We start from the raw sequence: 16,544 nt of genomic DNA on the forward strand, positions 1-16,544 counted from the left end.
AGGCATTTTAATATTTTACCGAAAACTGACCACGTAGGGATTCTCACTCCCAGCAAACAGTCACGCCACAAGGGATTGGAATGCCCCTTCACATTAAGCTGGTTTCAAAGGGGGGGGGGGGGCACAGTAATAGGTTTGAATACTGGCTCTCTAGCCAACAGGGGGAAGAATTTCAATCCAAGCCTTAACATCATGTGGGGACAAGAAAGAGGTGACTAAAGAGCCCCAGGTTGGGAGTCAGGTTTTTAAAAAGATAGCTTTAGCCAGGCTCAGCAAGTCATAAATGATAGAGGAACAGTTAGAAGACATCCTATTTAAGTCAAGAGAGATGATCCATTGATGTGGGGCAGCATGATGTTCTTTATTTTATACCATTATGTGTGTTATTTGAATGAAGTGAGTCCATTGCCATATGCATACTGTCTTTCTGTATGTTCACCTTGCTGCGAAATAAAGCAATGTTGAATCGTATGAGGACTCATCTCAAGTATTTTCTCTGACTTGCCATTGGAGGGATTGAAGAATTATTGGTGTGGAAAGCACAAATATTCAGTTCATATCACAAGGGAAAACTATTGTTACGCTCCTGGGTTATGCTATCGCACAAGTAGATATAGGGCAGTTTGAGCAAACTCCCATAAAGGTAGGATGTTCAGGCTACTTATGGGAGTGATTAACACTACCGAACCCAAAAAGATACCTATGGCAGATCCGATAGCATTCACGTTACCTGATCTTGAAGGTAGGCAGAAGTTCCTACTGAGTGAAACGTATCTTTTTATACCATTTTCTTTTATGGCCTAGTTCCTGCTGAATTCAACACTATTGGGTGTTTTTGACCCCGAGTTCTTTGAACAGGTTGCTGGATAAGAATGAGGAGCCCCACACCATACTGTCACTTCACATGCTTGTTTTTCCCAAGTCATAGTTTTTGTTATACAAACCTTTTGACGTTATGCTCTATAGTAAAAGGAACTTGTTGGCTTTTTATATTGCAGTAATCTCCTCTCTTGCACTCCTTGCAGTTTTGCTACTTTTAGCCACACAAATATCAATGGAGAATATCAGATAACCCTTTGATAGTTACTGCATCTTAAAGAGGCGTGTTGAATTTTATCCTTTGCACATGTTGGGGCGGTCCAGTAGCTGGAATGCAAGAACATTCAATCTTTGAATCATGGAGACTTGAGCTCAAAAAATACCGGGTTCATACATGTCAGGTTTTCTGGTGGTAGATTAAACAACATGTACCAGGATGAAACCCACACTGTAGAAATACACATTTCATATGACACTATTGGTGTTCATGGAGAAGTCTGTGGCCCAAATTTCACCCCTTTTGTTAACAGATAAGGATGGTGGTATTTTATAGATGGTCTTCTTATCCAACCATATTTTGTGATTTGACAGAATCATTTTGTCATTTCACAGCTGCCATTAAAAAAAATATTTTTTTTTCTTTTATAGATTTAGACTGGTTTAATAGTTCCCTCTACTGGACAAATTCCAGTGGTTTTGCTCATGTTACATCCTTCGTTGATTCTGACAGCGAGACAGAAGTAATACAAGGCTTGCAGAATGTGGGAGCAATAGCTGTTGACTGGATAAGTAACACCTTGTACTGGGCTGACAGTGAGAAAAATAATGTATGTAACATAACAGTTGTGTTTCTCTTGAGTTTTTAAATTATTAGAAGGTGGTCCATTGTTCATTAAAGCTGCAATCACCTTTGATTTGGAATTTGTGATGTGATGTAATAATGTTACCTTTTATGGTGAACAAACTATATTGTTTTAGATCTTGTCTCAAATTAATTGCAATTTAATTTGGTGTGGCTGTCACTTAAAGTTAGTTACTGTCCAGGGCAGGGGAGGCCACAACCTTCCTTGTGGGGCCCAGAGGAGCATTAAAAACTCAAACCTAAATTTCATAACTTTGTTATGCAGTGCATTAGTGTACCATTTGGGCCTCTTCATCTTCCTGGCAGGTTCTGACTCTCTTCAGCTTGGCGGTAAGCCGTGGTGACTTCCCCATCAGGCCCAAGTTAAAATCACAGTCGGAGCCTGATGACAGCATCGGACCCCGATCTGCATATTTAAAGAAGGACCCCACCGGCTGTGGTCAGGCAGCTTAGCCGCCTATCCAGAAGCCTGACTAACACAAATCGCGGTCGGTGGGTTTTTGGTGGCTTTCCAGCAGGTAAATAATGTAGGTAATGTTAACTGCCCACTTGCCTGGTAGAAACCAGGCAGGTAGGATTAAAATTGCCCCCAATAATATGGAGATAGGGTTATTCAACCTTCCCTGCATTACAAGTGATTAAACTTCAAAAGTACTTCATTGGCTGTGAAGTGCTTTGGGATGTCCTGAGGTCATTAAACGCACTATATGAATGCAAGTTCTTTCATTTCATAACATAAGGTAAGGAAACATAACATGAGGAAACATTTTTTTTTTACCAAGTGAGTTGTAATGATCTGCAATGCACTGCCTGAAAGGGTGGTAGAAGCAGATTTAATAGTAACTTTCAAAAGGGCATTGGATAAATACTTGAAGGGAAAAATTTACAGGGCTATGTAGAAAGAGCAGGGAAATGGGACTTATTGGGTAGCTCTTTCAAAGAGCCGGCACAGGCACGATGGGCTAAATGGCCTCCTCCTGTGCAGTACCTACTGTGATACTATGAAGTGAATGTGTACCATACACCTAGAGTTCCAATCAAACTCATTCATCTGTTCTGTGAATGCTGGGATACCCTGCCCTGTATAGCACTCTTCCACCATTTCACTGGCAAATGAAAGAAGTAGAAAAACAACTTCTGCTTCCAAATGAAGAATTACAGGCATAGTGTGTGCAAGTGGCCCAATCTCAATTCTTGCTGCTGTAATTTGGATGTCTTGGATGATCTGGGATATTTGATAGGTATGCCTGATAATAAAGCTACAGTCAAGAAATCATATGGAGAAGTGTAATCTCAAACCTACATTTTATAATTTTGTGATACATGCTAATTAGTGTACCAGTGGAATTTACTACCAGTATTTATGTTGCCAATAACAAAAACATATTTGCATTTTAATTAAGTGCTTTCCCATAACCATTCTCTTCCAAAAAAAAACAGTCCTTTGTTCTTTCTCTTGGATTTGCTTTGGTTGTAGGACTCACTATACAATACCAAAACCAAGACCTGAGCCCCATTTTCCGAATTATGTATAATCAGTGTCAAACCCAATAGACTTTTCATTGTGTTTGACACTGTTATTTACCCAAGGTAACTTTAGCTCAGGGCAGTACTGCCCTCATTTGAAGGGCACACTGCTAAACACTTCTAAAATGAAATACTTAAAAAAGAAATTAACTAAATATCCTCTATTAAAATGAGTATATTTAAATCTTTCAAATAGAAATGAGCACAATACAACATTACTTCAAATAAAATAGCTACAAGATGCTTGTACATTGAAACCACAAATTAAAAAATTACAGTGCCCTGTAATTTTAAAAAGCTCACTTTGTCAAGAGAACATTCAGAATTTGAGTAGTAATTGCAGATATGTCAGCACTTAAAAACTGAAAATTACAGCTCTGAGCAAAGTGCCTTTTTAAAAGTTACAATTATTAAAACTCAAAGCACAAGTATTAGATCATTTGCCTAATTCACATAATTGCATCTTTTACCACCCGCCCCAAAGGAATTTCATTATATTTCTGATTTACTCTTTTAAATCCTCGTTACTCAGGTTAAATTTTAAGTAAATTTTCAAGTGGCATCTAAGATTTATCAGCAAATGTAAAACTAATGTATAAAAATAAATCATTCTATTATATTTTAATTATGATCCATTCATGTAGATGATGTGGAATAGTCTTTAAGTCCTAAGTATCGAGAGAGGATTTTTTTGGATTTACATTTTTTTGGGTGAGTTTTAGTGTTAAATTTTGGATTTTTGTAGAATTGTTTTCTCTTAGCGGTTTCATAGTGGTTCCGTAAGTGCACCTGTTCAGTATGATCTGGAAACTGTACCTTTTTAATCATTAGAACTTAACAGAGGTACATACCCTAATGATTAACAATTACTTTACTTTCAGTAATCTGTTTACTGGATTTAACATTATCTGGTGCAACATTATCACTTTCACTTTAGAATGATGGATATTATTCAGGTGGGGTTTTACTGACTACAATAACTAATTTATTTAAAGTTAAATACTTATGAAGCACAATAGTTTGGCAAATACTATCTATGATATATAAACATAAATATGAGAAAAGTACATAAAAGGTCAGTTACCCTTCAGAAGAACTTGACTGAAGCAATACGAAAGGTTTCTTTAGTTTTAATACTAATAGGCAAGGTAAATGCCATAGATTGCAGCTTCTCCTTCCATTTTTGGTACCAATGTATCACTCAGAAAACAATTTCTGCCAATGATTGTGTTTGTGTTGTAGCCCTCTAGAATGTTTTTACCTGCAGCAATTCTGACAATCACATTTTTTAAAAAGAAAATGCTCACTTTTATTTTTGTGTGTGATGGTCCATTTACACTGCCATGTTCCTAATGGAAGACCCTTAGCAAGAGAGGTACAGTATAAGCTTCCAGACAATCATAACAACTTGCATTTATATAGCCTTCAATGTTGAAAAACATCCCAAAGTGCTTCACAGAAGCATGATCAGACAAAAAAGGAGATATTAAGGGTGACTAAAGCTTAGCCAAAGAGGTGAGTTTTAAGGATGGTCTTAAAGCAAGAATGGGAGGTGGAGAGGTTTAAAGAGGGAATTACGAAGCATGGAGCCCAGACGGCTGAAGGCATGGCCACCAGCAGTGGGCTGAAGGGAGTGGAGGATGCCCAAGAGGCCAAAGTTGGAGGAACACCGAGTTCTCAGAGGGTTGTTGGATTGGAGAAGGTTACAGAGAAAAGGATGGGTGATGCCATGAAAGGATTTAAACATGGGGATGAGAATTATAAATTTGAGGCATTAGGGGACTGAGAGCTAATGTAGGTCAGTGAACATAGGGGTGATGGGTGAATGGGTGTGGGATAGAATATGTACAGTAGAGTTTTAGATGAGCTGAAATTTGTGGAGAGTGGAAGATGGGAGACGGGCCATGAGAGGATTGGATTCGTCAAGTCTGGAGGTGACAAAAGCGTGGTCAAGGGTTTTAGCAGCAAATGGGCTGAGGCAGGTGAAGTTATGGAGGTGGAAGTAGGCAGTTTTTATGATGAAGAGGATATGGGGTCAGAAACTCATCTTGGGGTTGAATAGGACATTGAGATTTTGAACAGTCTGGTTCATCCTGAGGCAGTGACCGGGGATGAGAAGGGAATCTGAGGCGAGGATACAACATTAGTGGCAAGAACTGAAGACGATGGCTTTGGTGTTCCCAAAGTTTAACTTCTTCAAAATAATCAAAAGTGCAAAATTGGAGAGTTCAGTGTTATGGAATTATATTTTCCAGGGATAGAAGAATTATTTAACTTGTACCCTTTAAATGGCGTTTGTTATCCTGCAGGGAGGAAAATTGGGAAGGTTCCTTTATAAGCGCTCTTCATCCCATCCAATTTTCCAGTATTTGTTTTGTCTAGGAAATCCAGAGCATTTTGGTGCAAACCTAAGAAAATCTCCCCCATTAGCTTGAAATAGTTCAGAAATTGCTGCTCATCCAGGACTGAATGTTGGACAAGTAGTCCAACAACACAGACAGGAAAAGGAGTTTGAGATGGGGTTGTAGTTTGCAAGGACAGCGGAGTCGACGGTTGGATTTTTGAGGAGGGTTGATGATGGCAGTTTGAAAGGGAGGAGACAGTAACTGAGGAGACTGAACCATTTACAATGTAATCTAGCATGGGGGTCAGGAAAGGAAGTTGGGTGGTCAGCTGTTTAGTGGGAATGGGTTCAAGAGAGATAGAGGTGGGTCTCATGGATATGAGATAAGCTCGGAGAGGGCACGAGGAGAGAGAGATGGAGAAACCAGAATAAGGAATAGGTTCGGGGGTGGGGAAGGGGGGAGCCTTGGAGGCGGTATGGTTTTGTGGGGCAAGAGAATATCATTAACTTTCAAATTCTCATCCGACTGCAGGATGTCCTCTGACTGTAGTATGTGCAATTACAGGTCTGGTTTGTTTCAGAAGTGAAGTTTTGAACACTTTCACATGTCTCTAGGCCACAAGGAATGTCAGTGTGGTTACTTGAAGCCACGGTACTGATGTCCTCAGATTGTGCCTGCTCTGGTGCTGGTGTAATTGTTGAATAAACTGTATTTGACCACATACTTTCCACAGAAGGGACCATTCAGAGCAGAGGCAGAGATTTTTTTGGAGAGGAGGGAAAAGGGAAGAATTGTTCAACTTAGTTATATCATTGAAATTGGTAACAGTCACAACCAGGTTCAGGGAATACAATTGACACCAGGAATATTATGTTGGCTGTCAGAATTGTATTTAATTGTCAGCAGTTTATATGGTTTATGACTTTGATACAATCTATTTTATTTCTAACTTATCAATATGTTTCATCAACTGTTAGATATTTCGCATGCCTTTGGATGCAGAGTTACATACAAAAGTCAGGGATGTTGCAGGAAAAATCCAAGATCTCCAGCTAGATCCACTTCGGGGCTACATGTATTGGACAACAGCACAGAGTGTAGAATATGCTCGGATAAATGGTGACCAACCAGGCTTGTTTGAAGAACTGCCTAATTTCTCTGGTAAACAGGTGAACGAGATTTCAGACCCTATTAGCAGAGTTTAACCACAAATTAAGTTTTGAGTATAAATTATTTCTGTTCTAAATATTTAGCTTTTAGATTTCAGGATTGACTCTGGATTTTGACCTTGGAGCTTTGTATTGGCTTACTCAGGATAATACCAGACTTGAAATAAATCAGGCTCAGCTTATCAGGAAAGGGTAAGTGAATAAATGGAAACAGACAATTAGAACAAGTCTCACACTGCACTTTGAAGAAAAAAAGAATACTTGCATTTATATAGTACCTTTCCTGACCTCAGGACGACCCAAAGCACTTCACAGCCAATGAAGTACTTTTTTGAAGTGTAATCACTTGTTGGAAAAGTGGCAGCCAATTTGCGCACAGCAAGGTCCCACAAACAGCAATATGATAATGACCAGAACATCTGTTTTAGTGATGTTAGTTGAGGGATAAATATTGACTAGGACACAAGAAGAACTCCCCTGCTCTTCGAATAGTGCCTTGGCATCTTTTATGTCCACCTGAGAGGGCAGATGGGGCCTCAGTTTAACGCCTCCTCTGAAAGATGGCACCTCCAACAGTGCAGCACCCATCTCAGTACTGCACTGAAGTGTCAGCTTTGAAATTGGTAAGGAAAAAGAAAAACATTTCGGTGCAAAGACTACTGTTTTGAAACTGTTCAAAATATCTTGGATGATGCCATGCAAGCAAGCAGTTTTAAAGTGAGAAATTCATGATGAAGGTGTCACTTTAATGCTGTCAGTTACTTTGCTTTGAATTAAATTCAAATTTAGAATTCTGGAGGCCAAGAGCGGGGCATGACTGTCTCTAATCTCAGTGTATCCCTTACCCGTGTAAATGTAATTGTTATTTAAATGCAGAATGTTGATTACTAGGAGGATCAATACATTGATCTGATTATGTTGCATTAATAACATTGTTTTACATTCTATTTTTAACATGCTAAAGAATGGGTTGTAACTTTTCACTGAAATTTGTTCTGAAGACACGCTGCTTTGTTTTCTCGTGGCACAGGAACAGACGCACAATTAAAAGGATCTTATCTTCTGATTCTTTGAAAACTTCACAACATATGCTTCAGTACTTCTTTGGCAGATTGGTTTGGATTAATGAAGAAGGGGATTTGCAGATTGTAGAACTGGGCACAAACCAATCTGTTCATATCTCTAGTGGGATGCCCTTTACAGCATTTACTGTAGTACATCAGAAACCACTACCAGGTTAGTCCAATACACATTTGATAGATTGTGCTGCATATGTAAATTAATAAAAGTTGTTCAAGGCACATGTTAAAATGCCTTATTTCCCTTATTAGTGAGGCTCCTGTAAGGGAATAATAAAGTTATTAGATATATGTCTGGGTTTGTAGACTAGTTGTTGTTAACATGGTGGTCTAAGTGTCGATTTTCTTGAGATGAATTGAATAGATATTAATAGGTTCACATTATGTTGCAGTTTAGATATGTTATTTATTTTGTGCTTAAGTTCTGGAAAAAAAGTGACCATTTGCTTTGTAGTACATGTGTACCAATTCCCCTTTGTTATGCACTGGCTGTCTTAATTAGGAGATATGGCTCATTCTGAATTGGCTGCATATTTCTTGTAATTTCTGGCTTTCCCAATTTGTTCCTTTCCTGTCATTTTGCTTCATTTGGCCTTGAATTCATTTTTCTTCCCTGGCTTCACTTCAGTGTTTCGTGGCATTGCTTACTCTATTCTGGCTATGGGCTACCTCCTTGTTCTGCTCTTACGTATACTTTCTCTGTTGGCCTAATTCCGCTGCATGCTAGGGGTGACAATTTAAGTTTATTCAACGTTTGAGTTTGGAATATGCTTCACAAGTCCTAATATTAAGCTTTTCTGATGGCTGAGTGAGTTTATCCAGTGAGCAGCTAGGGCATACAGACTAGAACATCTCTGGTTTGATCCCTGCTCTGTGCTAAGTTGGCTAGTTTGAATTACTTGGCAGTAAGGCTGCCAAAATCAGCTTCTGTGTCCCTGGGTTAGGGTGGAGGAAATGTAATGTTTTGCATTCCTAGCCCATGCAGCCTCATTAACTTGCTGAAACCTGCCACCTTCTGTCTGTGTCTTTGATAAATAACATGAACACACTAAACAGACACTCACTGCGGGCCGGTATCTTCAGTGTAGGGAATTTGGTTGCTTAAATAGAATGTAAACAATTAATGGCTCTTATATTTACAAGAGAAATAGATTATAGATAGGAAGTACTTTTAGCACAAAGTACTTAATCATTTTATGTGCTCCACAGCATTTGCTTCCACCACATTCCTGTTTTTTCATACCTAGAGTTAGGTGGAGAGCCTGGGTAACCTAGATTTATTAACAGAAAATTTAATTGATGTCAGGCACACAAATCTCCATAGATTACATTCTTTAGTAATCATTTAATTCCACCAAAAAAGTCTTAAAAAAAACCTTACTCTCATCAAATCACTTAATTGCTATCCATTCTCTAGGATGTTTGCTCAGTGTCTCCTTGAAGAAATTGGCGGGAGGGTGCGGGGTGCGGAAAATGAGGAACTTCTCGCCATGCAACCAAGCAGATCTCCTATAGGCTGAATGTGGAGAAACATGCTATTGATATAAAAGAGTCTGAACCTCATTCAATTGCACTTCCATCTGAAAGAGGCTGCATGGAAATGAGAGCCCATTACAAGCTTTGGAATACGATGGCTTATGATTTCAGTGCATGACATGAGTCACACTGGTAAAAATTAAGTTGCCCAAAAACTTCTGAAGAAGTTGTAAAGTCTTTGATATTACTTTAAGTACCAGATCAATTGTCTACTTCTGTATCAAATCTTCATATTATTAAGTGTTTCTTACGGTGCAAACAGATTTGTTAAGTAATTATATTTGCATTTATTTATGTATTACTTTCCATTTAGATGGTTTCTCTAATTTCCCAGTTGTAATTCCTAATCCAGTACCAGCATTTTCATTTAAGATACAAGGAAATTCCTCCAGATTCTGTATTCAGTGGGATAGTGCAAGAAATGTGAACTATGGTATACTATATTATCGGTTTGAATCACAAGCTCTTTCGAAAGTTGAGGTATTTTGCTTTTTATATAGATTTTAGTTATACATTAACTAAATTGTTTTTTTGTTGCTATGAACATGTTCCCTGCACTGTGTTATGTATCAGTATTGTTGTCTGAAACATTGATGTAAATGATCTGCCTAAGTTATACACTATATGGATATTAAACAACAGTATTTGATTTTGAAAATGAGAAAGTCCTTGCAATTTTTACTAAGTACAGTTTAGCAATTGGTGCTTCTTGTTGACATTATCTTCAAGTATGGCAGTCAGCTTTCAAATATATGCTAAAGATATCCATCTTTATGTGTTCTCTGCTGCCCATGCTTCCATGACTGTTTGCTATGTTGTCTGACATAAAGTTGTGAATGAACAAGAATGTTTTGCAGCTCAACATTGGCAGGACCTAAAGCCATTCTGTTCAAGACCTGCCAAAAACTCAATGCCATAGCCCCAAACCAATTCCCTCTGTTTGGTTCCTCCAGAAACCTCAGTTCTTTAGCCCCTGATCCTATCCCTCTACCCAATAGTGGACAATCACTGTCTCCAGTTTGACCCTGAGCTGAGCTTCAAACCCCACATCCAGTCAATTGCCAATCCTACCTACTTCTACCACTGTGATGCTGGCTGCCTCTGTCCTGGTTGCCAATGAAACCCTCGTTCTTGCCTTTGTTACCTTTCCAAAATCATCCTTTTTGACGACCTGATCTCCATCCTGCAGAAACTCCAACTCATCCAGAACTGCACCATACTTATCCTATCCTGCACAAGTCACATTAATTTGTTGCCCCATTCTCGCTGATCTGCCTTGGCTTCCAGTCACCCAGTACATTGACTTCAAAATCTTAATCTACCAGACATGTTGCTCCCTACTTCTGCAACCCTTTTCAATCCTAATCCCCTACTCTGATTTATTTGTATTAATATGGTGCTGCTAATGCCACAAAACATTCACATTCTGATCAACTCTGTGGTTCCACCCAAACCCTCCCATCAATTGGCAGAACCTTTAGCCATTCGGTCACACAGTCTATCCCTAAACACCTCTGCCATTCTACATCTTCCTTTGCCTTTAAAAGCCTTCTTAAATCCTAATAGATTGCACTTTTGGCATTCCATCCTAATTTCCCTCCTCCTCCTCCTGGATCTGTCCCCTAACTGTGAAACATCTTGGGATATTTTGCTACATTAAAAGCGCCATATAAATATAATTTGCAAATTTAAAGGAATGCATCGGTTGTACAAAATTGAAACAAGTATATGTTATCTTTTAGGACCTCAGCACTGCTCATTATTGTGTGAGTGGACTGAAGCCTTTTACGGAGTTTGATGTCGCAGTGAAACCATATACTTACTGGGGATCTGCAACAGAGACACAAGTCTACCTCTGTTCTCCGGAAGCTGGTATAGTAGCTTAATATGCAGTACCAGACTGATTCAGCTAGTTGTTGGAATAATTCATTTCATATATTACATTTTATTTAACTTAAATAAATTGAAAGTGTATTCCCACATATTAACAGGTCTGTAATTTTGGAGAGACACAATACCTACATTATCTTGTAAGGCTTGATGACACAGAGGATAGGTTAACTTTTGTATGTGACACTAAATCCGACCCTAGATAGTGTGGGAATGCCCTGGTCTACATTTATTTTCTTTTTATCTGTTTTCAAGCTGCTGATATAGATGTTTAAAAATCCTATAATCTTTAATTAGCTAACCAGATATGAGTCATCATTAAATGATAATTAAATTCTAAGATGTCGTGGCCTTATTTAGGTATTCCTTATAAGACAGTTATACAGTGTCAGTGATGATTGTTCCAGAAAAATCTCTGCCAAAGCTGCATTAGGAAGCAGCAGAAATTAGCAAACTTTTTTTAAAGGGGGAAATATAAATAGAAATGAGTTTAATTAATACATAATGTACTTTTTTTAAATAAAAAGAGCTAATCAATTCTTATAAAGACAATGCCTACATTAAAACAAATAAGTAATTGGTTTATTATTTATATTTTTCTCTGAATAAAATTAAGAACCATCCTGTGGTTTGGTATCTTTCTGTAATTCTGCTTTTTAATGAATGCAAGAATTGTTAGAATAATCACTTTTGCAGATATTATAGAAATTCTTATTACTTTGTTTCTAAATGCAAAGAATATTCAGTATTTAGTTGGGTTAACATGGTCTTTTCAGCACCATCTGCTCCTGAAAATCCAAGGGTTTTTGTGAATTTGAGGAAGAACATCCTGGCAGATACAGTGAATATGGATGTGGAATTTAGGTGGAATGTGCCAGCCCATCCTAATGGCATTCTCCGGGGTTACACTGTGTATTACACCACGGAAAACTGCTCAGGTACTCTCCAGGGTGACACACTGATGAATGTGACTGCTGATATCACAACCTTCAAGATTACTGATGCTGACCCAGAGAAAACCTATTGTGTTCAGGTATGTGTCACCTAATTGTATACTCATTCAAGTAATGGTTCTCTGTGGATTCTTGTTTCTGAAATTAGTTCTCAGTATCTTCTCATTATCGGTGTCTCTAAAGACTGCTTATACCTTTGGTGCATAACAAATTGTAATGTTGACGTTGTAGAATCAAAAGCTTTTTGATGCAAACAACCTTCATTTAAGTACTTCCAAACGATGAAATTCATGCAAGTTTAACGCACCCATACTATATTCCTGCAAGTGTTATTTTTACACCGTCGTATTAAACAAGTTAATGCTTGTATAACAATAGTGCCCAATTGGAACATTGTAAAAGTGCGTAAAATGTTTATTATGTGAACTTTGTTGATTGGAAGTTCTATCCTTTAATGCGCAGAGCACTCAGCAACAGCAATGGGAATTGGCTGGCACAGTGGGTTAGATACTAGCTTTTGACCTCTGGGTCTAGTTTCAAATTCTTCTGTTTGTTGGCTGGCCTTTGTAAAATGAGTTTTGCAGTCTCAGTTTAGTTTCTAGTAGGCATTGTCTAATGTGGCACAGGATGGTGTGGTAAATGGAAAAAACTAACACTTTGCAGTAGGGATGCCCTTCTGAAGTTGGAACTGAGGGATGTTGGGGCTGTGTTGAGGGAGATTTACTCTGCAGCTGGATGTCCTTTACATATGGGAGTGCTTCATGTTCTAACTGGGTGTCTGAAATGGGAAGTGTTTCATTCCTCAGCTATAGTATCCTCACTTCAATAAAAATTCTCCTGAATATATATTTTTCTCTATAAAAGGGGTACTTTGAAGAAATATACCTTCCTGTAACAGAAAGATTAGTTGGATTTTTTAAGCCAAGTGCAACTCTGTGTTTTGAATTACTTTATTAAAATTTAACTTCTTTGTAACATGTTGTTACTTTTCTAGGTGGAAGGTTTTACAAATGCTGGATCAGGTAGCAGGACACATATTAGAATGGGAAATGCAACAGGTCAGTCAACACATGGGAATAGAAATCTCAGTAATTTGATTAATTGTTTAAAAACTCTTCGGTATTAATCCTTTGGGTCTAAATCAGGCCATTGGAGCTCTTAAATTCAACTTTGAAATAATGGACATTGCAGAAATCTTAGAGGTAAATGGCTTGATTAATGGGTTGAGTATTTGACTTGTTTAAGTTGACTTGCTAAACTTAAGTATATGTTAGGTGTTTTTATTGAGAGTCCAAATGTTATCCCATTCATTGACCCTGTTCTATGAAGTGTATTTATTCACTGTCACAGTTTATATCAAAGTAACTTAGTTGGCAAAGTCTTTGCACTATATACTGGGAGGTAAAATGAAATATATTATCAATATTTAGCTAATACAGAATCTTCAGACAGAATTGTTTAATGTCTAAGTATTAAAGGAGAGAAATTTGGGCTGTTGAAATGGCCGTCAAATTTTCTAGGGGAGATGGTGAAGAAGAAGAAACAACAATTGAGTTGGTCTGTTGGCTGATGAGTTTTCACTACTGTAATCGCCTTTTAAAATATTATCTTAGTTGCATTCTGTTCAATGGCCTGAAGTATTGAAATAAACCATAACTAATAATCCTGTAAACAGTTACAGGCTCAGTGCCATATCTATTGGTCATAAAGGACAAACTGGTCACTCTTTTGGATATGGACACTGGGAAAACCATACAGAAAATGCCAGTTTCTGCTGTTACTCACATGGGTTACATAATACAAGCACAGAGGATCTATTATTTGACAGAAAACCTGATTATGAGTACAGCTTTGGATGGTAAACACAAAACTCAGGTATGGTTTTTCTGTTCAATATTCTCCTAGTGGGATCTGACTGGCATCATGCATTTCAAGCTACATAATCAACTAATTAAAAAAATATATATTTCTTGAATTCTATCATCAGCTTATTGAGAGTATTTTGTGCAGTGCTCCCAAAGGAATGACTGTTGACTGGATTGGGCAAAAACTTTATGTGGTGTTGGATAAACAGGAAGATGCAAACAGCTCAATCTGTGTATTGGATCTTGAACTGCAAGGAACAAAGCTAGAGAAATTAGTGTCCAGCAGCCAAAATATTTACTCAATAGGGATATATCCACAGAAAAGGTATTTATACTGGATCTAAAGACTACATATATGGTAATTGGAATAAATTATTTTTGGACTGATTAAATAAAATTATTTCTCTCTTTTTCCCTTCCCCCTCCTATCAGCATCCTGTTTTGGACTCAGTCATTGTCTGGAAATATAATTTTAGTGTCCTACAGTTTAATTGATAGATCACTTAGAACTCTGATTGCCCCTCATTTGGAAATTGAACGCTCTGTTCCTGAAGCAACCGATTGCAACTGCACAGCAGCCAAGCTTCAGTTAGATGGAAACTTAGCTGTTGATACTACAGACTCCAAGCCTGAGAGACTTTTCTTCACTACCTATGATCATGAAGTCTGGGTCTCTGATTTGTATGGCTGCATTTGCTGGAAGAAAATTGATTCCATGGGAGCTACAGGTATATATCATAACATTTTTATTCTTTTATCTCAAATAAACCCTAAAAGCTTTCCCACAAAACTGAAAAGATTTTCACTTCTTTAGGTATATTTGCCTCTAGTTAATAATGAGTGAAAAAGCAGTGCAAGTATAAAATGGGGAAACCTGTTTTATACTCTGGGGGAGAAATTGGTTCTTCGTGTGGAACCGGTGCGAAATCGGTGGCGTGTTGAAAATAGGCATCTGAAGACGGGGGCCCAAAGCTCGTCCCAAATTGCGCCTCGGGCCTCATCTCCATAATTTAGTGAGCTGTGGATGTCAGTCGGGCTTCCCGATGCAGCTTGCTGGTCCAGCACTTAGAAAAATAGGCCAGCTCGGATGCAGCATCGGTCCAAAGGTAGGTCCTAGCAGGGGTTGGGCGATGGGAATGGGAGGGGGCAAGCGCAGGCCAACAGCGGCCTGCAGTATTGCTGTAGAGCCAGAAAGAACAATCCTGCTCCTCCTGGCTCCACATCAGGGTAAATGGAAACTGGAAAACTTACTTCTTCGTTGGCCTCCAATGGTCCCCTTAAGGACCGGTGGTTAGGTCACTGAGCGGAACATGCTTGGTGCATGCAATTTTGGCCCAATTTAGCATCGGGGTCCTGAAACAGGCATTAGGCTCCTAATTACCATATCTAAGGGGCCTAATGTCTGTTTTAAGCAAGCGCCCTGGGTGACTAAAAGTTGTCTGATCCAAAATGGTGTCCCTCAAAATGCAGATGCAGATCCCGGCCTGGTTTTGGTGAGTTTTTCCACTCGTTTTACACCTGATAAATTCAACCCTGTTTCATCAGTTTTTCATATTTCTTACAGCTCACCACAAGCTTAAGAATAAATTCACTTTATTGCAGGAAATTATGATGAATGAGGTAGAGATTAGTGATCTGAATGGAAAATGGGATAGGGGGAAAATTAGCCAGGACACTCACTCTTGATCTCTATCCATTGGTTTGTGCTGGAAAGTGCTTTTGTGTGGACATCAGATGAGGACGTGGCAGGCTCAGCAAATAACCTGCCAACACCAGCAAATCATTAATGGCTGCTTACATGAAGTACTAGAGGGCTACGAGCATCTGTAGAACCATAGGTGAAGAAGGAAGAAAAGTGGGGATGAAGGTGATATAATGTGATGGCATACCATGTCAGCCATCAAATGTGTGTGGCACAAAACCAAAGGAAAGTCACATTCTAATATCAGAACATTTTCAAGCATATAACTTCCAAAAATTACAGTGGAGTGAAGTATTGTTACAAAAGGAAATGCTCAGTGGTTAGTTCATCAAAATGAGCTTGGACAATGTGAAACTACAGTAAGTGCAAAGATTTCCTCCAGTCACAAGGTTCATTTTTTGCTTATGTTTGTGATGGGGCCATTGATGGATACAGGAAACTTTTCCATTTTATGAACTTCACTTTCAATAAAAATTACATTTCCATAACAGCGGAGAAGGTTAATGGGAGATTTAGTAGAGGTGTTCAAAATTATGAGGGGTTTTAATAGAGTAGATAGGGAGAAACTGTCTTCACTGGCAGGAAGTCACAGATTTGAGGTAATTGGCAACAAAGCCAGGGGAGAGATAAGGAGAATTTTTTTTAAGCAGCGAGTTATGATGATCTGGAATGCACTGCCTGAAAGGGCGTTGGAAGCAGATTCTCTAGTAACTTTCAGAAGAGAATTGGATATATACTTGAAAAGGAAAAAATTGCAAGGCTATGGGGAAAGAGCAGAGGAGTGGGACTAATTGGAT

General features: G+C 38.5%; 1 protein-coding gene across 1 annotated transcript in view; it reads left to right on the forward strand.

Annotated features, from left to right (window-relative positions):
• LOC137326845 (proto-oncogene tyrosine-protein kinase ROS-like) overlaps positions 1-16,544 on the forward strand; it is a 170,356-nt gene that overhangs the window by 64,602 nt on the left and 89,210 nt on the right. Inside the window, exons 16-27 of the mRNA XM_067992225.1 lie at positions 1,468-1,646; positions 3,970-3,987; positions 6,531-6,722; positions 6,814-6,914; positions 7,753-7,958; positions 9,651-9,817; positions 11,080-11,209; positions 12,004-12,260; positions 13,175-13,238; positions 13,856-14,055; positions 14,168-14,370; positions 14,478-14,773. Coding sequence (XP_067848326.1) covers positions 1,468-1,646; positions 3,970-3,987; positions 6,531-6,722; positions 6,814-6,914; positions 7,753-7,958; positions 9,651-9,817; positions 11,080-11,209; positions 12,004-12,260; positions 13,175-13,238; positions 13,856-14,055; positions 14,168-14,370; positions 14,478-14,773 — 2,013 coding nt within the window. The remainder of the gene's footprint in view (positions 1-1,467; positions 1,647-3,969; positions 3,988-6,530; positions 6,723-6,813; positions 6,915-7,752; positions 7,959-9,650; positions 9,818-11,079; positions 11,210-12,003; positions 12,261-13,174; positions 13,239-13,855; positions 14,056-14,167; positions 14,371-14,477; positions 14,774-16,544) is intronic.

Source organism: Heptranchias perlo, chromosome 11 (assembly GCF_035084215.1).
Source record: "Heptranchias perlo isolate sHepPer1 chromosome 11, sHepPer1.hap1, whole genome shotgun sequence".
NCBI lineage: Eukaryota > Metazoa > Chordata > Chondrichthyes > Hexanchiformes > Hexanchidae > Heptranchias > Heptranchias perlo.